The following is a 24,664-nucleotide window of genomic DNA, read 5'->3' on the forward strand; positions in this document are numbered from 1 at the left end:
ATTAAAGAAAACGACACATCCAAAATACAATATATTTCTTAACAACGTTTACACCACAATACAAAGTACACTGATGATCAGTAGATAGGAGCTAGCACTCCCCCCCACTCCCCCTCTCTGGGGAGCGAACAACGCGACGTCGTGGTAGTTAGAACTCCATCCTATGAGGGGCTCGTCTCGATTCTGGACTCGAAGCCAAAGTTCTAAAGGTCGGAAGTATCTGGGAAGAAAATACATTAAAATGTAAAAAATAGCTTGACTCTGGGAATGTAGCTGTGAGCGAACTCTGAATTTTTTTAACCCTATACTTAGTCTTTACTGTACTTCTCTCTTCTGTATTCCCCCTAAGTACACCCTTATGTACTTACTCCCCCCCGAGTTCTCCCTATGTATTCCCCTAAGTTCTCCCTTTCATACTCCCCTAAGTTCTCCCTTATGTACTCCCCCTAATTTCTCCCCTATGAACTTCATTATGAACTACCCCTATGTGCTCCATTATACTACCCCTATGTGCTCCATTATACTACCCCTATGTACTCCATTATACTACCCCTATGTACTCCATTATACTACCCCTATGTACTCCATTATGTACTTCATTATGTACTACCCTTATATACTCTCATTATGTACTACCCCTATGTACTCCATTATGTACTACCCCTACGTACTCCATTATGTACTACCCCTATGTGCTCCATTATACTACCCCTATGTACTCCATTATGTACTACCCCTATGTACCTACTCCATTATGTACTACCCCTATGTACCTACTCCATTATATACTACCCCTATGTACTCCATTATGTACGCCCCCTAAGTTCTCCCTTATGTACTACCCCTATGTACTCCAGTATATAATATATATATATAATCCAGTATATAATGTATATAATATATAAATATACTAAACCTATGTACTTCATTATGTACCACCCCAAAGTTCTCCCTTTCATACTCCACCCTAAGTTCTCCTTTATGTACTCCCCCAAAGTTCTCCCTTATATACTTCCCTAAGGTCTCCCTTATGTACATAATCATCAGATCCCCGGTGGTGTCGGCTTGCCGTCCCATCGCTCTATGAGAGTGAAGGAATAGTGAGTGCACCGCAGTCCAAGCAAATGCTTGTGCACTATAATATGTCCTGCGCAGCTGGCTGATCTCCTTATATGTGAACAGCCGCCGTGGCTGATAATCATCAGTACTTACTTGACGAGAGCTTCAGGTGATATCCTATTGGTTTTGCCTCTGGTCATGGATTTGATGATTTCCGAAGCGGGTTTAGAAGAACCGGCTTGCATTATTTCACTGAAAATGAAAATTACAGATTATTTTCTTATCTACTGTTTTTCAAAATTATGGATAGATAGTTTAAAGAAATCTGGCCGGCGTCCCTGCTCCTATACACGTCGCACTCGTACAAGTGTCCGGTGTGTCCGGACACTGCACCGGACACACACTGTCCGGCTCGCTACACACCTGAGCACGCGGCCGGCGTCCCTGCTCCTATACACGTCGCACTCGTACAAGTGTCCGGTGTGTCCGGACACTGCACCGGACACACACTGTCCGGCTCGCTACACACCTGAGCACGCGGCCGGCGTCCCTGCTCCTATACACGTCGCACTCGTACAAGTGTCCGGTGTGTCCGGACACTGCACCGGACACACACTGTCCGGCTCGCTACACACCTGAGCACGCGGCCGGCGTCCCTGCTCCTATACACGTCGCACTCGTACAAGTGTCCGGTGTGTCCGGACACTGAACATAGTTGCTCGAAGATTTGGAATTCCAGGATTGTGGCTAAGAAGTATTTGATGTATTCCTGAAAAAAAAGAAAAAAAGGAAATTTCAAATATTGATCAAACAAAAAAACTAGCACTAAATTCATTCATTCAAATCCATCAGAGACCACCTGTGAAGTTAATTCGTTTAAAAAAAAAAATTCAGGCCCCAGGCGTCTTTGAGTAATCGGTGAAAATATGTACGTTAAAAAAACATTCCCGCGACGAATTGAAAAGAAAAGGTACCTCCCAGAAAGGATTATGGGAAGTCGGTTCATAGAAATAGGTTCATCCATTTAAGAGCCACAGTGCCACAGACAGACACAAAGTAGTCAAACTTTTGCTTCGGAGGGGTTAAAAAAATAAGTTCATCGGAAGCCACTACAAATCTTACGACTTTTCCCAATATTCTGTCTACATATCTATGATATGCTAACTAAAGATAGAATTTAGACATTAGCCCCCTAAAAGTACATAATGTTAAATTCCTATCTCTTGTAAACAAAGAACGGATAGATTTAATATTGGGAACGATTCTTAAATAATAAATTGGTTTACCTGATCAGAAATGATGTGGTATTTAGAGCCCGGATCAAAGTCACTCTCATGTCTTGGTATTGGTGGAATTACTCCCTGAAAATGGACAAAAGTTTTATCATTTTAAATGCAGGAAAATCCGCAGGGCTAAAGTCTCCTTGAGCCTAAATTCTAAGAAAACATTAACGACCGTTTTACTAACAACAATTATGAAGTTTGGAAATATTTTAACATTAATATTGCAATATTATATAGTACAGATAACTAGCTACAAGTATATACAAACTCCTATTTACACACTATATAAATATTTTTTTTCAAGATATTTTTTTTTTATTATAGGTAATACACATTTTATAATTGTTTTTAGTTGTATACATCGGGTGTGTCGTTCACAATCACATTAAATCCTATCGCATATACTTTATGACATGATATTTATATCTATGGCATGATATTTATGTTATCCTGCATAAAAAGTTTATAACAAATTAAATCTACAGAATTCTTTAGTTTAACATGAAAATTCATAGTTAACAGTTATTTAAGAAAACTGATGTTTATCTTGACGATAAACTTTTGCCTTAAAACAATAATCAGTCATTTGACCGACTTCAGAAAAAGAAAGCTTCAAAAATTTTACCTGATAACGTAACTTCATTTGCCACCATCTCGAATTCATATTTTGGACGCCATCTTCAAAAACTGACCACCTCCACTGTAACACAAATTCACGAAATTTTTTACCGACTTCAAAGAAAGGAAGTTCTGAGTTTGACTAGTATGAACCTCGAGTTAGGGGGAGTACATAAGGGAGTACATAAGAGAGTATATAGGGAGTACATAAGGGAGTATATAAGAGAGTACGTAAGAAAGTACATAAGAGAGTACATAAGAGAGTACATAAGAGAGTATATAAGGGGAGTATATAAGAGAGTAGGTACATTAGGGGAGTAAATAAGGAAGTACATAAGAGAGTACATAAGGGCGTACATAAGAGAGTACATAAGGGAGTACATAAGGGAGTACATAGAGGAGTACATAAGGGAGTACATCGGGGAGTACATAAGGGAGTACATAAGAGAGTATATAGGGGAGTACGTAAGGGAGTATATAAGAGACTACATAGGGGAGTAGATAAGGGAGTACATCGGGGAGTACATAAGGGAGTACATAAGAGAGTATATAGGGGAGTACATAAGGGAGTATATAAGAGAGTACATAGGGGAGTACATAAGGGAGTATATAAGGGAATACATAAAATAGTACATAACTTCACATAAGGGAGTACATAAGGGAGTATATAAGGGGAGTATATAGGAGAGTATTTAAGGGAGTATATAAGGTGAGTACATAAGGGAGTACATAGGGGAGTACATAAGAGAGTACATAGGGGAGTATATAAGGGAATATATAGAGGTAGTACATAGGGGAGTACATAAGGGAGTATATAGGGGAGTATATACTGGTAGTACTTAGGGGAATATGTATGTATAGTGGTAGTATGCATAAGGGAATAATATAGGGGTAGGAAGAGTATATAAAGGAGTACATAATGTAAGTAGTGGACTAAGGAATTACATAAAAAGAATAAATAAGCGTGGCGTCACAAGTACCACTACGGTAGATCCGTAACTTAAGAGAAAAGGTCAGACAGGCAGTCACTCCATGTGACACACTGGTACATCCAGTTAGATATAGCGAGAGCATAGCTGCATCCAGTTAGGCTGGAAGCCGACCCCAACATAGTTGGGAAAAGGCTAGACAAATAATTATTTGTTACCTGATCCACCATGAACGCGAAGGGTAGATAAGCCACCTTCTCCAAAGCCATGGTCATGAGGAAATTCATCCCCACCTCGTAAGGATCGTGACTCCTGAAAGGTTAAGCAGTTTTAAAGTGGATGGGTGACCAAGTGGGAAATAAATGTGAAACTTGTGTACTTGTTATTAATGCTTGTTTCTGGCAAATTACTGAACAGATTTAGATGGAATTTGGTGTGGTGAGTTTTTGTAAATTTTTGACAAAATTCTGAATGTATTTTATCCTATATTATTCCTTAATTTAGTTGTGGAGAAAAAAACTAGGCTGATTTTGATAAAGTCATAAATTTTGGAAAATTAAAAAAAATATGACCGGTTTTACTGAATATCAAGTTTAATATTTATGTATGTGTAGTATTATGTACTATATCATGTACTTACTTATTTTGATAAAGTCCAACTCTCTGCAGGTGGGGAAGATTGTAGACCGACAAAGTGGCGGCGTTCGCAACCGCTTCATGAAAAGCTGAAAAAAAAAAACAATATTTTTAACTTAAATAATGTTATTTATTAACAAAAAAATAAAATAAAAAGTAATTTCTTAAGTATGTTTTGGATGAAAAAATTACAAAAAGTATCTCTCCGGCGGGGAATCGAACCCCGGTCTCCCGCGTGACAGGCGGGGATACTTACCACTATACTACCGAAGACTTGCTGTGATAGCTGAAATTAGTGATTTGTTAGTACAGACGCATTGTATTTTGAGTTAATTCGATGGTAATTAATGTTTAATCAAGTGTGATAAGCTCAATTATTTAGTTGAAATTGAATTTTTTGATTGTTTTATATGTCTGGCTAATGTAAATATGTATGTGTACTTTCCTAACAACTAATTTATAGGTAATATGTATAATATGCGATAGGGTTTGGTTGGCAGTTATTTCTGCATAATATGCTAATACTTACTTGAATACACCAATCTCATTAAGGAACCAAATACTACTGGTACGATTTGCAAAAAAAATATTCCAGTATCAAATAACCGCTGCTATTTATCGAGGACGACTATAAACTACTTTTTTATCCAGTTGCGTGAAGTAGTTCGTACGAGAGACTAGCGTAATATAACTATAGAAATATACTTCTTACTGGATACCAGGTCTGTACCCAAGTCCACCTTTGTCCAGGTTGGAGTACTGTATGTGTGCCGTCTCGTGGTGAGTGGACACCAGGTCCTGCATCTATTCTATAATATAACTATAGATAGACTGGTTACCAGGGTTAGCTCCGTCTCTGAAGAGTTGCGGCTGCTCGGAGTACTGCAGGTAGTACTGTATGTGTGCCATCTCGTGGTGAGTGGACACCAGGTCCTGCATCGTTACTTCTGTGCACTGCTTTATCCTGGAACCAGAAGAAAGTATGTTCTAGAAATTAACAAAAATAGTAAGGCTGACTACAAAAACTTAAACATCTGTTAAACACTTGTCTAAAAAAAAGTGTGGCTGCAAAACGGACCTCATTTCAACCTCATAGGTAATCTGACATATTTTTAGACAAGTGTTCAACAGACGTTTAAAAGTTTTTGTGGTGCGACGGTAAAAGTTTGAGGACTAGTTATCAAGGAGTAGGTAAGCTACTGTTAAGCTTATGTTATGGGAGCTAACATATTAAGTATACTACCATCATGATCTCCCGAGCCTTTTCCTAACTATGTTGGGGTCAGCTTCCAGTCTAACCGGATACATTGTATGTACTTTCTAAGTATATCTTGGACAACAATGACTGTGTTTCGGATGGCACGTTAAAGTGTAGCTCCTGGCTGTCATTGAACATCCTTGGCAGTCATTACGGGTAGTCAGAAGCCAGTAAGTCTGACACCAGTCTTACCTAGGAGTATTAGGTTGCCCGGGTAACTGGGTTGAGGAGGTCAGATAAGCAGTCGCTCCTTGTAAAGCACTAGTACTCAGCTGCATGCGGTTAGACTGGAAGCCGACCCCAACATAGTTGGGAAAAAGGTTCGGGAGATGATGATGATGATGACCTGTAGTTGATCCTATTGCAGAACTCCGGAGGTACTGGCTTCAGACCCATGGACCTCATCAGTACACTCACCTGTACTCGATCCTATTGCAGAGGTCCCAGGCGCTGGCCGTGCACTGCACAGTCCGCTGTGCTGGTCTCACCAGCATGGACCCGCGCCAGAACTCCGGAGGTACTGGCTTCAGACCCATGGACTACAACTCCTCATTAGTACACTTACCTGTAGTCGATCCTATTGCAGAGGTCCCAGGCGCTGGCCGTGCACTGCACGGTCCGCTGTGCTGGCCGCACTAGCATGGACCCGCGCCAGAACTCCGGAGGTACTGGCTTCAGACCCATGGATTACAACTCCTCATTAGTACACTCACCTGTAGTCGATCCTATTGCAGAGGTCCCAGGCGCTGGCCGTGCACTGCACAGTCCGCTGTGCTGGCCGCACTAGCATGGACCCGCGCCAGAACTCTGGAGGTACTGGCTTCAGACCCATGGATGTGTAGAATTCTTCGGCCATTTGGAACATTCTGGAAATTGAAAGGGAATTTTGCGGTAGTAGCTAGTTTTTTTTTTAGCTTTTTGAGACTTAAATTGAGGCAATATTTAATTAAAGTTTTTTTTTTAATAACATCGAAGAAAGCTCGAGCATCCAGTTTTTAAATTGAATGAATTTTTTCAAATATTTTTTCCAGGTCGCTGAGGTGACTGCAATTCTTCACCATATTCCTTAGTTGTTATTTAAAATAAAACATCGGGAAAAACAGCCTTAAATAAATTAAAAATCGTTTCTAAAAATTATTCAACATTGTAATATTGTGACATTAACATTTTTCACCTTAACTAACGTAACGCATTCACTCTTCACCATTTTAACACATCTTCTGAAAAGAAGAAGATCTTACAAAATCATTCAACATCTTCTGAAAACAAGAATTTCTCACAGTCTTACCTGAGCGGCGTGAAGCCTTGCCTCAACATCTCAGCTGTCACATCCACGTTGGGAGACTGAGGAAACGGCATCACCAGATCCATGATCGACTTCCAATTTTGTGCCCACATGTTACCTGAAGATAAGAAGAAGTTTGGATCAAAGACTTAATGGGTTCTCCATCAAAATCTTCGATGACTGACAGTTCTGGATATACTCTCTTGAAAAAAGGCGAGAACAATGGAAAGGCTGTGCTTTCTTCTCATATAGAGAAGGAATGAGCGCTTTTCCAAGGATTGGCGAATAGCATATTTAGGAAGAACATCCGAGCTGAGGACTGGCAATGACGCTTAATGGGCACGATCAATTTTGGATTTCAAAATAGTATACATGCCGTTGCTTGCAAATTCTCCTCCATTAGACCAAATTTTAAAGATCCTGTCTTAATAGCTCTTCCAGGAACCAAGACATCCCCCATTTCCCTGCATTTACCAAGTAAATGAGCAGGAATAGGCCCATCAGACCTTACACTGGTCTCCCCATACCTCTGCACCAGTCTTCTTCTGACATACGTGAAGAGTTGCTTGTAAAATGGCTGTATTTGATGACGATGATGATTATGTCCTCCTAGCCGATTATCGGCCACGGCGGCTGTTCTCATAAAAGAAGATCAGCCAACTGCGCAAGATATATTATAGTGCACAAGCATTTGCTTGGGCACAGGTGCACTCACTATTCCTTCACTCTCATGGTATGATGGGACGACAATCCGACACCACCGGAGAGAGGTCGGGCGCAGGACCGACATTTACGTACTCTCCGATGCACGGGTGCAGGTATCAATCACCAATTTCCAGGCTCCAGGCTGCTTTGTGTAAGTTTTGAACCCGAGACCTCAGGCTCAGCAGCCGCGCTTGCGACAGCTAGACCAACGCGGCAGTTAAAGCGGCTGTATTTAATTACTTACCAAGTAAATGAGCAGGAATAGGCCCATCAGACCTCACGCTGGTCTCCCCATATCTCTGCACCAGTCTTCTCCTGACATAAGTGAATAGTTGCTTGTATAATGGCTGTATTTGGTTGTACATCTCTTCGACGCTCGCCCTGAAAGATGGGTCTTCGTACGCTGCTCGCATTTGGTCTCCGGCGTCTCTGTAGCCTAGAGAAGATTATGAGACCTTAGCCATTATGGAAAGGAGATGGCCAAATTTTCATAGTAAAAAAACCCAGAATCGACAGCAATGAAATGCTTACCAATAGGTTCATTATGATAGACCTTTGATGGTGCCAAAAACTCCAGCCTGAAATCCATGGGGCATAGGAGCTATATCATATTTTCACAAAAATAGGTCGTTGAATTTATATTGATTTTAAAGATCATTTACATCAGGGAATATAAAAAAAAATCTATGTACACTAAGATTATACTTGCCAACAGTAATATCCCCATAGTTACTGAGATTGCCTGGTGATTAAAAGGTCTTATATTTAACCACTCCAAACACGAAAGCACCGACCTTACATACTTGGAGAGGTTTCGCAGTTATATGCAACCTTCACAACTGGCTATGAAACGTCTTTTTAAAAATTGTCTTTGAAAATCGCGCCATGTGACATTGTCAAATGTAACAAATGACTTAGCGATGCAAAACGGTTCAATCATGAGTCTGCATTCAACTTCTAATGAACATGAAACAGTAAAAGTAAACTTTTCTGTGAACTAAAATCATGATCGAAAAAACGTTATAAAAAGAGAACCCCATGGTTTTTAGATAATATGAAATACTTTTTTTAATCCTTACATTATACTGAATCCAATCGTACATATGAAGTTTCTGTCGACTCTGGGTGTTTTTTTGGCCATCTCCTTCGTAAGTTTTATTTTTTATACTTCGTCATCCTCCTGCCCTTATCCCTTTCTATAGATATGAATGGTAGTGGGCATATTACAACGATTGACTAGGTATCCGGTCGATATCAAACCGGCTACAATATTCACGATAACCTTCAAAATCTTGTCAGTCAACCATCGGCCGACACTCGGATGTCAGATTAGTATACAGTGTGATTTTTTTTAACGACGTCAAAAATCATCAAATGATCCCTCCCGCTGTGGGTTAGCAGCTGTGAGGGAGTGTCAGACTCTTACTAACTGAAAACCGTCGTGTTCCGTCGTAGGCTTTTTTTGTACCAGGGCCGCGGTAACTCGCACGAATAATCCCGCAGCCATACGGTGTGCCCTCAATTACAGTATTAATATGATTTTGCTTTCTTTTGTTTCATGATGGATCATTATCATATCATATCGCTTATTGCATTCTATAATGTAAGTACATTAGGTGGAAAATACAAAATGGTAGTCACAATAGGCATGATGACAAATTTTTAAATTCCTTTGTATGATGTAGGTATACGTCTATTTTATATGAAAAATTATTAATTTTAAGAAAATGCGAAGTTTTTTTATCAAATAATTGCATTTTTCTCTGTCCACTTTGAATCCGACGCGAAAACGCTTGTCAGTGACATGTCGTCAATTGTGACGTCACGACTGAAATTACAAGACGCAAGTAAACAACGCTCGTGCAATAATTAAGTTTTTTGTGTTATTAAATATGAATTCGAAAGGGCATAGGTCTTGTGGGGTCCCCCAGTGTAAGAACATATCCAAAACAACTCCTGATAAGTTATTTGTGTACGTTCCTCACAATTAAAAAATACGAAACAAGTGGCTTAAACTTGCAAGGCGAGATTCAAAAGCAATATTGCCCAGGGTACAACTTTATTTTTGTGAAGATCACTTTGATGTAAGTTATTACATAGTTCTCTAGATTCTAGCATAGTTTATAATGTGAATAACTATTTCGAGGTTAGGTTTCATCTCATTGTTTTTTAATTAAACTAGTATACTTACATGGAAGTTTTAACATTTCTATATTCAGTTGAACAAAAATCTTTATTTGATGCCAAAAACTTTCCCAGCATTATGATATCAATTCTAGGCAAATTAGCGCTGTTTGCCTTGATAAATCCGGGCTCCATAACTCGTGTTATAAACAATTAATTAATTAAAAACAAAGATCGCAGTGGAAGTTCACAATAACGAAATGTGACGTTCGCGCGCTTTCGCGCGAGTTGTTTTGAGAGATGACGTCACGAGCTCTGATTGGTGTTCAAGATATCATGGCGGATTGCCTTATTTGGTAATTTTATTTTATAAAAATACATATTAATCACATTATTAATAAAGAAAACAATGCGCGTTTTATATTCCAAGCTTCAAGTTTAATTTAATAAATATATTATTTTAATGATTTTTGATTACTGTCATCATGCCTATTATGGACCCTGATGTGCACAACAAAATAATTAGAAGAGAGGAAGGCGTTTAATTAAAGATGGTAGTAGTATATTATTTACTTAGTTAATAGCTTTCTTTTATAGTGTAACAGTTTCTAGAACATTATTCCTGCAATCTTCAAAATCGACCACAACCGACCAATATTTTCTTACCAGTATTCTCAGCAGCCTGATTAGCCAACTGCACATATCTCATAAACCGATTCTTCAATTTCGGTCCCGTCTGCTCCCGAAAGCTCTTCCAAACATACAGCAGTTCACTCTCAATCCTCGAATGTGCCAAAATCCTCGAAATCTCAGGGTCCAATTGCATATCACAGTAGTTGGATTCCGTAGATTCTGTATAAGGTTGATAGTGCTGGTAAGGCTCATTGGCTAGTTGGTAACCCTGAGGTATGTCCTGGAATTCGTGGCTGTAAGGGACCCTGGGTATGTGAGGATCATAAGGCTTCTGACCGTAAGGACAGATTTTTGCAGAGTTGTAAATTTCTTTCATTTCTGATATTAGTTGTTGGAGCTGGAAGAGATAGGAGGTTGAATAAATTATTTTTGTATACCAATATTATAAGGCTTGAGTTTCGTTTGAATGGGCTTATATCAAGAACACTGCTCCGATTTGGAAAATTCTTTCAATGTTAGATTCTGCTACATAGAGGAAATTCTGATATGTCATCATGTCTATAGGTACTTATATTTTAAAGCTGAAGAGGCATTTCATTGGAAGGCTATTTTTAAGAAATACCGGTCCGATTTGGAAACTTCTTTCAGTCCTCTTTCCATATATTGGGAAAGGCTATAGAATACGTTTATATGGATGCACGACGTAGTACACACAAGCATGTAGAACCTAAGCAGGAGTCAGTGAAAGTATTTTCCTCCTTTCTCTCAATAAATAACATAATTTTCGAAAATTCTTCACTATTTTCACCTCTATCATTAAATCAATCAATCAATCAAGATATTTGTGAAACATGGGCAAAGACAAATCTTAAGTTAATAAAGATACCATTCACCTCAGAATACTTATCATCAGGCAACGCAGCTCTACTAGACTGCACTATCTTCTGCAACTGCCTCCTCCCCTGAGGGTCTGACAGCCTCGAGGAGTCATAAGCAGCAGCCTTCCTCCAGGAGAGCCTCTCGAACTTGGAGCTGAGGGCTAGTTCCTCCATCATCCTCCGTCGATTGTATTCCGTTATGTTCGTCACGAATTTCCATTGGGACATCGTGACCCTGGAATTGAGAGGAATATATTTTTTTACCACTACATAGTATAAAACAAAATCGTTTTCTCTGTCCCTATATCCCTTAAATCTTTAAAACTACGTAACGAATTTTTATGCGGTTTTCATGAATAGACAGAGTGATTGAAGAGAGGAAGGTTTTGTACCTGTGCGAAACCGGGACGGGTCGCTATTATAGAATATGAACTTTTTTATGCAACGTAAACCATCTAATAATGTCATCCATATAAATTGTTGATCGCGCTGTGTAGATACAGGTGCACTCACTATTCCTTCACTCTTATAGCGCGATGGGACGACAATCCGACACCACCGGAGAGAGATCACAAGCAGGAATGTAAGCTTCTAATGGCTTTGTATATAGTTTGCATTTGCCCGTAGGTACTGTTGCCAGTACGAGTCAACAACTAGCATGTGTTCGCGCACAAAGGTTGCAGTTTCGAGGACTTTTTGGAAATGTTCGCACGCAATTTTGTTACTGTTTGCTAGAGCGAGTAGACCAGAAGAAACATTTGTGTGCGTTACAGGGCTTCACATAGGTGGAATTTCATCATAAGGATAAACAAAGAAGGGTCTTACCTATAGCACATTCCCGACGCTTCTCTGTCATACTCGCGGAGGAACTGAGAGGCCTCCGCTGAGTTTGTGTTCACCCCCTGAAAAATAAACATTAATGATTATTTATAGGCATATAGAGGCCCGGGTGTGTCGTGCCTAATCACATTAAATAAAAATGACTCCTGTGGCTAAACCACTCGATTAGGTATTTTTTTTTACAATTCGCCATAGATCACTCCTCTTCCTCTTCTTCTTCTGGAGTGATTTATGGAGTCATTTTTCGTTTTTATAATTTACAACATCATGTGTAAAGCAGAGATAAAGTTAAGAGTATTGAATATTTTGACCAGTGAGAATTTCCGTTGTTTTTAATGACTGACTAGTGCTCTAATTTTCGCACATTTTTATTCTATTTACTTTGAAAAAATCATTTTTTTTTATTTTTACGTATTTTATTTTTTCTTAGTGCTAATCGACATATATTAACCAGTAGGTATATACACGTATTTTATTTAATGTGATTAGTGTACGACACACCCGATATTTTACGCTTTACATGCACGAGTCTATTGAGATACCAACAAAACCTATCTGCGAACAAAATAATTGTACGCGTCCCAGCGCGAATCCAAAGCTAGCATAAGTGTACGCGCACATCATCTGCGTAATTAGTGCAGTCATTGAAGCGAAAAATACGGTCTTACCTCCGAATTTTTTTACTGTGAACCGATTTGCATGAAATTTTGGAATTAGGTTCATCTTACCCTTAACTTCAATAGGGAAAATGATTTGAACTCCGCAACCACCCTGGGGGTGGTTGCCACCCCTTCTCGGGGGTGATTTTTTTTTCGCTAAATGACCTCTGATACCGATAGAAGACCTAACTTTAAGCAAAAGTTGTCTATAAAGTTTTTTGAAAAATCCAATACTTTTCAAGTTATTGGCAATTGAAAATGCGCATTTTTTTCACGTTTTTCATCGGTTTTTTGCAAATATCTCCAAAAATATACGTTTTATCGAAAATGAATAAAGAACAAAATTGTAGCAGGTAAAACAATGAACAATTTGATTTTTAGGGTTCCGTACCTCGAAAGGAAAAAACGGAACCCTTATAGGATCACTTTGTTGTCCGTCTGTCTGTCTGTCTGTCTGTCTGTCAAGACCCTTTATCTTAAGAACGCGTGGACGTATCAAGCTGAAATTCACATGAAATACTCGAGTCTATTGCCCCTTTAAGCTGTGAAAATATCAAACTTCTAAGCCAAGCCAATCAAAAGATACAACCGATTATGTCGATATTTTCAACAAATTTTCGACACTCGCAAAGGAATCAAAACCTACAGGGTACTTCCCGTAAACTCAGAATCTTGAAATTTGGCATGAAGCATTGTCATATAATGCAAATATAGGAAAAATTGCGAAAATCAATTTTTTTTTAGTTATATAATATAATAAAAATATTTTAATAAAATGAAACTTACTACCTTATTTCTTACGAACGAATAAAGGTACCACATTGAAATTTATACCAAATACCTAGGTCTATTGTCCCTTTAAGCAATGAAAAAATCAAACTTCTAAGTTAAAGCGATCAAAAGATACAGCAGTTTTACCGAAACCTTAGACGAATTTCCGTCACACGCTAGGGAATCAAAACCTACAAGGTACTTCCCGTGAACTCAGAATCTTGAAATTCGGCACGAAGCAACGTTATGTAGTACAGATAAAGGAAAAATTGCGAAAATGATAAATTTGAAGTTACATAAAATATAAAAATATTATTTTTGCTTACATGACATAAAATATTTTATTAATTATTATAAACTTACTACCTACCCATTTTCACATGAACGCGTAGAAATATTAAAGTTTTGAATAAAAAGTGAAATTCATATCAAACACTTCTTAAATATAATTGCCTCTAAACTGTGAAAAATTTTAAATCATTCAAAGGTCATTGGGCACCTTAGTATGGAAACCATACCCACGGCGGATACGAACGAAATATAGCACAGTATAATGATAAAGGCTCTGATTTACTATGGCATTAGTCGCATCAATGTGAACCATGGGAATCTAGAGCAAATCAGCATGTCGATTCTATAAAATATCACAACTCACTTCGACATCACTCTCACTTCGACTTCGATCTAAAGGTAGAATTCCGTGGACGCGACAATAGTCAACCTTTGAAAATGTATGGCACCGTTGTCGAGGCCCGTGACAGTCGCGCGCGGCCGACGAATTTCGTAAGCTGCTCGCGGCATTGTCAAAAATTTAATTCTGGTTTTACTAAAATTCTATAGATGTTATTAAGCGCTAGACCATGTTGAGAAGCGTACGGCCGCGAGCGGCTCACGAAATTCGTCGTCCGCGCGCGACTGTCGCAGCCCTCGGCAGCGGTGCCATACATTTTCATAGGTTGACTTTTGTCGCGCGCGGCTGCGACAATCGCGACCCACGGAATTCTACCTTAAAGTTTCGTGATTGACATTGTCAAACTACACTAGCGCTTCACTATCGAGCGTGTTGACAAGTTGAACTAAATCAAAGTCGAGATTTTGACAGATTTGTCAAAATCTGTCTATCTATAGGGGAGGTAGGGGAGAGATGGGCAGTTGGGAGACATGATCAAATCAGAATAAAAGGGGGGTCCTTTTATTCTGATTTCTGATCATAGTTTTGTTTTTTTTTAATTGGGTAGTTTACGTTACCGACTGGTAACGGTGTTCATCCATAGACTATCTGTCATTTCTGTGAGTTGTCAAGAACAAACACTCGTAAAAGTACTTAAATATTTTGTTGCGGTTTCGGATCGTTATAAAGAGAAAACTAATGAAAGGTATGTGTATTTTCTATTATTAATTATTGATTGTCAAAATCTCCAGTTACAATTATAGTAAGTCGATGCAATCCACACCTATTATACCTTTAGAAGAGAGTACTACAGCAATAGTTAATGGGCCCCACGTTTTTATTTTAGTCTAATATGACCGGGACCACCTACGTAGGTTGACAGGTAAGTAACTATTTTTTATTTTCTAGTTTTCAGTGCACATAAGATAAAACCGTTTAACTTAAAAGTTTTTTTACCGATTTTTTTTTCATAAACTAAGTCAAAAGTGTCCAATGCTCTCTATGGTAACATCATATTTAGCTAAAATTCTGTGTCAAAACTGATAAAATTAAAAACTGATTAATCTCGGTTGACATTTTGTCGAGTGGGGAAGTCACTAGCACAGCATTGGTCGATGTCGAGCTCACTTCACTTCGCAAGTGATTAGGTGATGTTTACAGAATGCAAAATCAAGGTCGTTCTGAATCGAATGCGAAGTGAGAGTGAATAGCGAAGTGAAATGCGAGTTGTTGTTCGAATTTTATAGAATCGACGTGCAGGCAGGCCTTGGCCCTGTTGCGCCCCGCTGGGGTTGCTGACAGTATTCTACTTGTGTAGCCCTTTCATTTGATACCCATATTGAGGGGGCTGTGCCATTTTGTGCCGGCGGCCATATTGGATTTAATTAAAGGTGTATACAAAATTTCAGACCAATCGGTTGACAGGAAGAGGGTGAAATTTGAATTACTAAATTTGATCCAAGAATAAATAATAAAACAAACGGGGTGAGCTAAATAAAACCGTTTAAATATCTCGTAATGTTGAAACTGATTGTAATTTTTAGGAAAGCTCTTTCATTATATCTAGCCGAATATAAGAAATGGCAATAAAAGTTGATAATGATCTGTAAAATCTGATTTTTTATGCAATAAATTGTGAAAAAGTGCCCATCCCTCCCCTACCTCCCCTAAAGTATGAAATGACATTACGAATCGAAGTGAAATGCGAGTTGTTGATCGAGTTTTATAGAATCCCAGTACAGGTGTAAACATCAAATATTTTCCTCATTTCAATGGGGAATTTAAACGACCACGTTTGACGGATTTGAGAAATCATTTCTTTGTAGTGAAAGAGTATACTCACCGTTTATTTCCATTGTCATCAGGTCAGGGTCTGATGATGGAAATCCTGAGAAATCGAGGGCAACTATCAGAAATTGTAGGCATGCATAGGATTAATTTAATTATTGATTCTCAGATGTATGTCTGGTGATACTATCAAACGGTGAATGTTTAGAGCTTACCTGATGATGGAGACGTGAGAAAGTCGAGAGAACTCCCTAACGGTATGTTTTAGTTACGTCGTGTTTGGGCTTATATTATTCGTATTGACGAGAACTTTTCACTTCACACTTCTAAAAAATTAAATTATAAATTTAAAAAAACCCCCGACCCAAAAAAGTACGCAATTAGTATGACAAAAGGTTAAAAACGCTAAACCCTATAAAAAGCAAAAAATAACTTTTAACTCTACGTAAGTACCAACAAAAGCATGTCAGACTAAACTAAATTTTGTCGTGTCGGGGGACCGCTCTAATTTATTAGCCTAACGTTAGAAGTAATTAAGTATATACTACTTATAACTGTGTATATAATTTTGTTTTATACGAATGTTGTAATTAGGTAGGTATTATTTGATTTATGTAAGTATTTTTGAAGGTAAAAAGCGGTCCCCCGACACGTCAAAATTTAGTTTAGTCTGACATGCTTTAGTTGGTACTTACGTAGAGTTAAAAGTTATTTTTTGCTTTTTATAGGGTTTAGCGTTTTTAACCTTTTGTCATACTAATTGCGTACTTTTTTGGGTCGGGGGTTTTTTTAAATTTATAATTTAATTTTATTTCATGCTTTTTGAAGGAGCTCCTTAATTTTTCCTTCTTTCAGTTAATTTCTTTTATTTTAAGATGGGGTCGCTCTATGCGATCTCGGCCAAAGGATGCTGTTTAACAATCCTCATAACATACTGGCTCTGGGAGAATTGCACAGATTGAGGAAACATACACATTTGGTCATTCTAGATTTTCAGCGAAGATATAAATCGGTTTATCCGTTTCATTCCGGCATTCCAGGGTTTCATCCGCCACATCCCATTTCCAGTATCAGGTTCTCGTCAATTGAAGAGAACTAGTCAAGACAAATTCAACGAGCCCAAACTCGATGGGTTTACTAAAAGGCAGTTCAGGGTTACGTCTCCTACCTTCGTGCCCTAACAGCAGACCAGCTCAGTGGTTCCAGAAGACATTAGTATTTCAAATTTCAGATCCCACACATGCTTGCAAGTAAACTGAGCGTGTAACATTCCTCTCACACCTAACAAACGAGCTGATGACCTTGAAGACCTGAACCGATTTCCACCAAACATAGCTAAGAACACTCCCGAATGACACTCCTTTTAAACAAAAAAAACCGCATTACAATCGGATCATCCGTTTGGGAGCTACGATGCCACATACACACACACACACACACACACACACACACACACACACACACACACACACAGACACGTCAAACTTATAACACCCCGTCGTTGTTGCGTCGGGGGTTAAAAACAACAAGAAAACTGTTTATATGCATCGGTCTAGATCTCGGTGGTTAAATAAATATAAATGCATCCTCTAGACACCGACTTCTAGACCGATGCACCTAACATCTTTTTAATTTATTTCTTGCTTTTGTTTTCTTGTTGCTTTTTTATATGTTTGAAGTTAGATTTGTGTGCAAAATGCTATAAAATAAAATAAAGCCGATTTTATAAAACCAAGAAAGGGACAGAATTACACTTTTGTCAAGGCTCTAGAAACGTAAAGCCAGCAGACCCGAATCCTACTCTCTAGAAGTCGTTGTTACAATTCGACAGCTACAAGTCGTCAGGCGGTTTCGAAAAAAACCTGAAACTGGGGCTCGTTAGGTGATTAATCCCTCAAAAATAAAAGATCCCATTCCTGCAATGGCTGATTTAACCCAGTTAGTAGTGAATTCTCATCACCTAAAATAAGCTCCAACACAAGGTTACGTTATAAATTGTAAAGGAGTTCCCATAACTATATCTGATCTTTGCTATCAATCCCACAATGGCAGTCAAACCTATCTATGTGGAAAGTCTTCGCCAACACGAATAAAATAAGCCCAAGCACGTGGTAGTTGTAACATACCGTTCAGGAGTTCCCTCGACTCTCTGTAGTCTCCATAATCAAATCAGCTCCAAACCTTCACTGTTTACCAGTACCCTCAAAAATACACTCACATGTCTGGTTATGATTCGATGCGTGCCTACAATATTCAAGAGTTGCCCTCGATTTCTCAGGGTTTCCAGATCCTCATCAGATCCTGGTCATCCGAATTGGCATCTTCCTTCTTTATGAAAAGTCTTTAACAATAAAAACTAGCATTGCCACCTGTACAATCCTCTGAAACTGTTTGTCTTTTATATTTTTCAAACAATCCTGGACATTCGTCTCCATGGAATTTTAATAAAATATTTATATTCAAAGAAACGTCATACCATTCTCCACAATTTAAAACTACTTTGATTCATGTCCGCCACTTTTTACAAAGCGGGTCAGATATGCCCAATGACCTTTAAGACATAATTAGTTATTTTCAATCAAAGGACAATGGGCAGATTGGTATACCCCACCAATAGCAATGTCATATATATCATTGGATAGGCCTTTTTATGTAGAACAATATTTACTATGACAGCTTTGCTGAAATGTTTGTCCGTTCTGAGATATAGATCAAAAACTGTGCAAAAGTTAGAACTAAGTAATCTATTGATAACTCAAGTTTTTAAAGGAAAATCTAAGAACTACTAAGTGTAAGTCTTGTATATGAAAGAAAATCAGATTACAGTATTGATTAGCATCAGTTTTAAGATTGTTTGTTATCTATATCTCAGAACGGACAAACAATAGAACAAAGCTGTCATAGTAAATGTTGTTCCAGTTAAAAAGACCTATCCAATGATATGTATGACTTTCCTATTGGTGCGGTTTCTCACTACGCCCAACATCCAGTTGGTACAATAAAAGGTTGAAATGCTACATAATAGTAACAATTATGGATCCTAACGGGCACAGTAGTACTTACAAGACTTAAAGTTATTAGTACTTAGATTTTCCTTTAAAAACTTGAGGTATCAATAGATTACTTAGTTCTAACTTTAGCACAGTTTTTGATCTATATCTCAGAACGGACAAACATTTCAGCAAAGCTGTCATAGTAAATATTGTTCTACATAAAAAGGCCTATCCAATGATATATATGACATTCCTATTGGTGGGGTATACCAGGTCCCATATATTTGTGCCCATTGTCCTTTCTGAAAGATGACTATAAAATGTTGTATATAAATAATATATAAATAACTTTAATAAAATAACTTTTACAAGGTACTGGCCTACTATTTTAGTTATATTATAAAATAAAAAATATTAACTACTTTGACTCTCACGAAATTACCATAAATAACTATGATTGTTCTTAACTGAACGGTTGGCCCGAGACTCACTTTTTATCTATACAGGATTTGTACGGAACCCTCGGTGCGCGAGTCCGACTCGCACTTGGCCGGTTTATTTATAAAGTGTTCTAAGTGCAATATTAAGCCAGATATTAAAGATCAAAGCCGTTTTTATTTTGTCTGAAAGTTAATCGACGGTCATTAACACCGTCGATTAAATTTGGATTTTTCAAAAAACCCGAGAAGGGGGTGGGCGGAGTTCAAATCATTTTCACTTTTGAAGTAAAGGGTAAGATGAACCTAATTCCAAAATTTCATGCAAATCGGTTCACAGTAAAAAAATTCGGAGCAATAATGCTTCAATGACTGCACTAAATCTTTCCTAAATATATTGGGGTCGGCTTCCAGTCTAACCGTATACAGTTTGACAGTCTTACTAAGGGATATTGGGTTGCCCAGGTAATTGGGTTGAGGCGGTTAGATAGGTAGGACATGTAAAAGACTGATACTCAGCTACATATGGTCGGATTAGAAACCTACCCTAACTACAAAAATTACGAAAAGGCTAGCCAGGTGATGACGATGGACATGTACTTGCAGAAATAATAATTTCATTTAATGTCACAAGGACAGAGTGTCATTCTAAATTACTTACATGAAGACATTGTTATATTCAAGGTTATTTAATACCCCTATTACAGTAACGCACATACATACAAGTTTATAATAATATAAGGATTTCCGCCCATTTGTGACACAACACAATCAAAACGTGTATTGTATATTTTTTTATTTTTCTTAACAAAGTCATATTGTCTTAGTTTTACGAAGGCTGAATCTTGGACCAGAAAATTGGTTTATCGTGACTTCAAAGAATTGCTGTCATTTTATTGTACGATCTTTGTTTTTTTGGAAATAATATAATTCTTCTTCTGCCCCCTGCCCTGTTCCCAATTTTATTTGGGGTCGGCGCAATATGTCACCTCTTTCATTTTCTCCTGTCACTCGTCATACTGACACTCACTCCCTTCCTTTTCATGTCATCTTTCAGCCAATCCATCCACCTCTTCTTAGGTCTTCCACTTCCTCTCCATCCATCTACATTCGTACTTAGCACACACTTTGTTGCATGCGTATCATCCCTCCTCATTACATGCCCACACCATTACCATCCAATGGAAATAATATAATTACGCGCATGTAAATGTCGGTTCTGCGCCTGATCTCTCTTCGGTGGTGTCGGATTGTCGTTCCATCGCGCTATGAGAGTGAAGGATTAGTGAGTGCACCTGTGTTCAAGCAAATGTGCGTGCACTATAATATATCCTGCGCAGTTGGCTAATCTCCTTATAGGAACAGCCGCCTTGGCCGATAAACGGTTAGGAGGACATCATCATCGGCATAGAATAGGTCCATAACCCAATTTTAACTGTTTTACCAGTAAATAAAAGAAGCGAAAGTGTCTCCCCATTGTCAGACATCCGTCTGTCTATCGCATTGAAAACAATGGCCCAATGAAAGTGATTGGTCATACCACGTGGCTTAAATAGTTTGTATCAAGCACTGTTTGGAAAATATTTTGCAAATAAAAATGCAAGTTTTTGATGGGGGTGTTGCAATTGGTAACATATCCATGAGAAATTAATTCAGTTTTGATTCTTCTTCTTCTTTCGTGTCGATGTGCTTACAGTGACACTACATTTTGTCAGCCCAATATGCCAGTCAGTTTTGATAGATACATAAAAGACTTTGTTTGTTCTTGAACCTACCAGACAGAAACTAATACCAGAAATGGATTGACCGATTTGAAAAAATCTTTCAGTGTTAGATAGCCCATTTATCGAGGAAAGCTAGTTTAGGGTACTTTTTATCCAGATCTATCGAGGAGTAGATTCTTAATTATGCGGGTAAAACCGCTCACGGATTCAACTAAACAAACAAACAAGCAAACTCTTCAGATTTATAATATTAGTATAAGTAGATACATTATTAATATTGGTATTTAGCACAGGACCACAGGGCATGACCGAAACTTAATCTCCGATCTCAGATTTTGGGTTAATCTACAGAACAATTGTCCAAAATGACGTTTTTGTACATCTTCCATGCAATTTGTCATTTTGGTCATGCTCCGCAAAGATTTTAAAGGTTACTTAGATCATTGAACGAACCGGAACTACCAAAAGTACAAATTTCTAAGCGTGAACTGTTAAAATCATCATCTGCGTAGCCTTTCCCAACTATGTTGGGATCGGCTTCCAGTCTAACCGGTTGTAGCTGAGTACCAGTGCTTTACAAGGAGCGACTGTTTATCTGACGTCGACAACCCACTTACCTGGGCAAAGCGATACCCCATGGTTAGTTGTTAGACTTTCTTGCTTGTGACTACCTTACCACCAGTCTTACTGACATTTACCATCGTTGGCAGTCGTTACGGGTAGTCAGAAGCCAGTAAGTCTTACCAAGGGTAACTGGGTCGAGGAAGTTAGAGAGGAGCAGTAGCTCTTTGTAAAACACTGGTAATCAGCTGCATCTGGTTAGGCTGGAAGCTGACCCCAACATAGTTGGGAAAAGACTAGGCAGATGATGTAAGTACCAACATAACACACACAGGTGCTCTTGTGCATTTACCAAAAGGTAAGGCGATGTCTATGGAGTTTCTACTTGGAACACTACACTATTTGGAACCGCGCAACTAACTTTACCTTTCATAAGCACCTGTAATAGGTCTATGTGAACTAAAAACCTTTGACTTCGAATGGCTTGTCCAGTTTGTTCTATGCTCTAAGCTTGTAGAACAAAAAATGTCACGTATATAATAACACACAAGTATGTAGGTAAGTTTGTCTGTTCATTTACCGTGACTGAAGACAATGAGGGTATTTGGGTCACGTTTGATACAGTGTATCTTGACTGTTTGTTCGTTTGTTAGTTTTCAATGTTTAAGTTAGCGGCTGTGATAAGTCTGATAAGTTATTGACAGTATAACAATAACTCGAAAGCACTATTTTGTACTTAGGTATACCTATCACAAATTTTATGAAGCTGAAGAATTGGTTTGTTTGGTTGAACGCGCTAATCTTAGGATGCGTCTACACGCTGCAAGTACATGGCGCATATTGAGGCATATGCGCAGGTTATATGCATTTTAAAAAGCATGTGCGGATCTAACAATTCGAGCCACCAAAGTACCAAAGTTCCATGTTCCAGTTACGTGCACCGTGTAGAAGCACCCTTAGGAACTACTAGTCTGTTTAAAAAAATATCCTTCAGTGTTAGCTCATTTATCGAGAATGGCTGATAGACGCGCAACATAGAAATGCGGAAGCTATTTTTCTAATATACACGGGCGACACCAGGGCGGGTCTTAAGTGACAGATAAGATAAATCTGTCTATCGTTGCTTCGTCGTGGCTAAGTTTCGGTTACCGAGTCGGACAATTATATAAGTATGTAAGCCCCTGTACTAAGAAAAGCCAAGTATTAAACCCTTTGCTTGGAAAGCCATTTTAAGCCTATAGCTATAGCTAACTGACACGTTGAATGCAGTCGTTTCAACTTCCACGTCAGAGACTATCGAAGTGGATTTGCAAAAACTGGCCTTAGGGGTTTTAGAAACCTTATTTCAAAGAGGAGGGTAGGCAGAAAATGGTAATTATTTTGACAAATATCTTTCTTTAGATTGGTTTATTTGTCCCTTTCATTTTCAAACGTTTAAAAACGGCTCGTAGTAAAAACAGTGACGTATAATTTTTATGTCGTCATTTCAAATGTGCTAGTTACGTCTAAAAACTGCGTAAGAAACTCAATTTTATCAAAAATACATTCATCAGGAAATCTCATTCACAAAAGATGTCGAAAGATACAACTACAACACAATAGTGCTATTAAAAATAGATATTTAGGGCCTTACTACAAAAACTTTAAACCCTGTTTTACACTTGTCTAATAAAATTTAGGCTGCAAAATGAACCATATGTCAACGTCATAATTTGACATTTTTTTAGACAAGGCATAAACTGACGTTTAAAAGTTTTTGTGGTAAGACGGTTAGTTGCTACAGACTTTTCCTTTAAGAAAAACTGTCGTTTTAATTTTGCGTCACATGAGCATCGAACATTGGACATCACGACTGACAGTCGTGCTCTCATTGTTAAAAACAAGCAGGGGCCCTATTCTCTTGAGTTAATAATGTCAAAATTGAATAGAAATAGAATCGCAATAGCAGTTTTAACCATATCGGGCATTCTGCTACTACTTAATATAAGACCAATCGTAGTCCAACGACATTCGATTGGTTTGCGATTGGTCTGCCATTTTGGTGATTTTGGTCTATACAGTAGTTTGCTGTACAATCATTTTGCAATCGTAAATCATTTGCAGGAAAAAAACGTTTATTTCAAAGAAAAAATAGCGGAATGCCACATACGCTACAATCGTAATTGAGTCGTGATTGGATCTCATTCGAATGTGAATCGTATGTCGCTTAAGTAAAATTAGGAGAATCGGGCCCCAGATCTTATAATACAATAGAATAAGTATGTATGATAATGATACTTTTGCAATTCTTGCAAAATGACTTACGTAAAATATCACAATGCGCTCTTAAGATTTACCGAGATAACCATTGCATAAAATTACCATATAACGAGTGAAAATTTATTTGAAAATGCTTTTAATTAGTGCACTTACCATTCTGAAGTATTCCTGAGATATTGCATGCCGTGTGAAGAAAGCAAAAAATATTAAACGCACTAACGCGCGTCTCAAAACGTCCATCTTTTTAAAAGACGCCAACTGTCAATTATACACAAAACTTTACAAAAAACAACGATTTAAAAACTTCTAACCGATTTGTAAACGCAAAACTAGATTTATAAACATTTTCACGATTAGTACATTTAATTACCAATTTTTATTTTTAAAAAGTATTTCAATTTACATAAATGAGGCGGGAATTTTTGACAGGTTACGTTTTTAAATTATTCTACTATTAGGCAATGATAAGCGAGCACACAGCCGAGGTTTTATTTGAAATATTAAATGTTCGAATAGAAAACTGTCCTGTGGGCTTTCTTGTCGTCGACTGGAGT

General features: G+C 38.1%; 1 protein-coding gene and 1 non-coding gene across 3 annotated transcripts; both read right to left on the bottom strand.

Annotated features, from left to right (window-relative positions):
- Window positions 1–15: 15 nt before the first annotated feature.
- Window positions 16–24,653, bottom strand: LOC124643347 (angiotensin-converting enzyme-like). 2 transcript variants are annotated; one of them, XM_047182298.1, is made up of 15 exons: window positions 24,264–24,653; window positions 12,234–12,310; window positions 11,424–11,643; window positions 10,564–10,927; window positions 8,018–8,209; window positions 7,072–7,186; window positions 6,497–6,649; window positions 5,365–5,489; window positions 4,530–4,614; window positions 4,108–4,201; window positions 2,968–3,042; window positions 2,346–2,420; window positions 1,695–1,828; window positions 1,213–1,311; window positions 16–220 (listed from the first exon to the last, which is right to left on the bottom strand). In XM_047182298.1, exons 1-15 carry the CDS (start codon window positions 24,348–24,350, stop codon window positions 49–51), a joined length of 2,067 nt encoding a protein of 688 aa, XP_047038254.1. In that variant the 5' UTR covers window positions 24,351–24,653; the 3' UTR covers window positions 16–48. The 2 variants fall into 2 exon arrangements, 1 of the variants encoding a protein (XP_047038254.1); XR_006985916.1 differs by having other exon boundaries at window positions 201–220; window positions 1,483–1,828.
- Window positions 4,727–4,798, bottom strand: Trnad-guc. The gene has a single exon. It is a non-coding gene; the product is annotated as a tRNA-Asp (tRNA).
- Window positions 24,654–24,664: the final 11 nt, after the last annotated feature.

The sequence above is a fragment of the Helicoverpa zea genome, chromosome 27, assembly GCF_022581195.2.
Source record: "Helicoverpa zea isolate HzStark_Cry1AcR chromosome 27, ilHelZeax1.1, whole genome shotgun sequence".
Taxonomy (NCBI): Eukaryota; Metazoa; Arthropoda; class Insecta; order Lepidoptera; family Noctuidae; genus Helicoverpa; species Helicoverpa zea.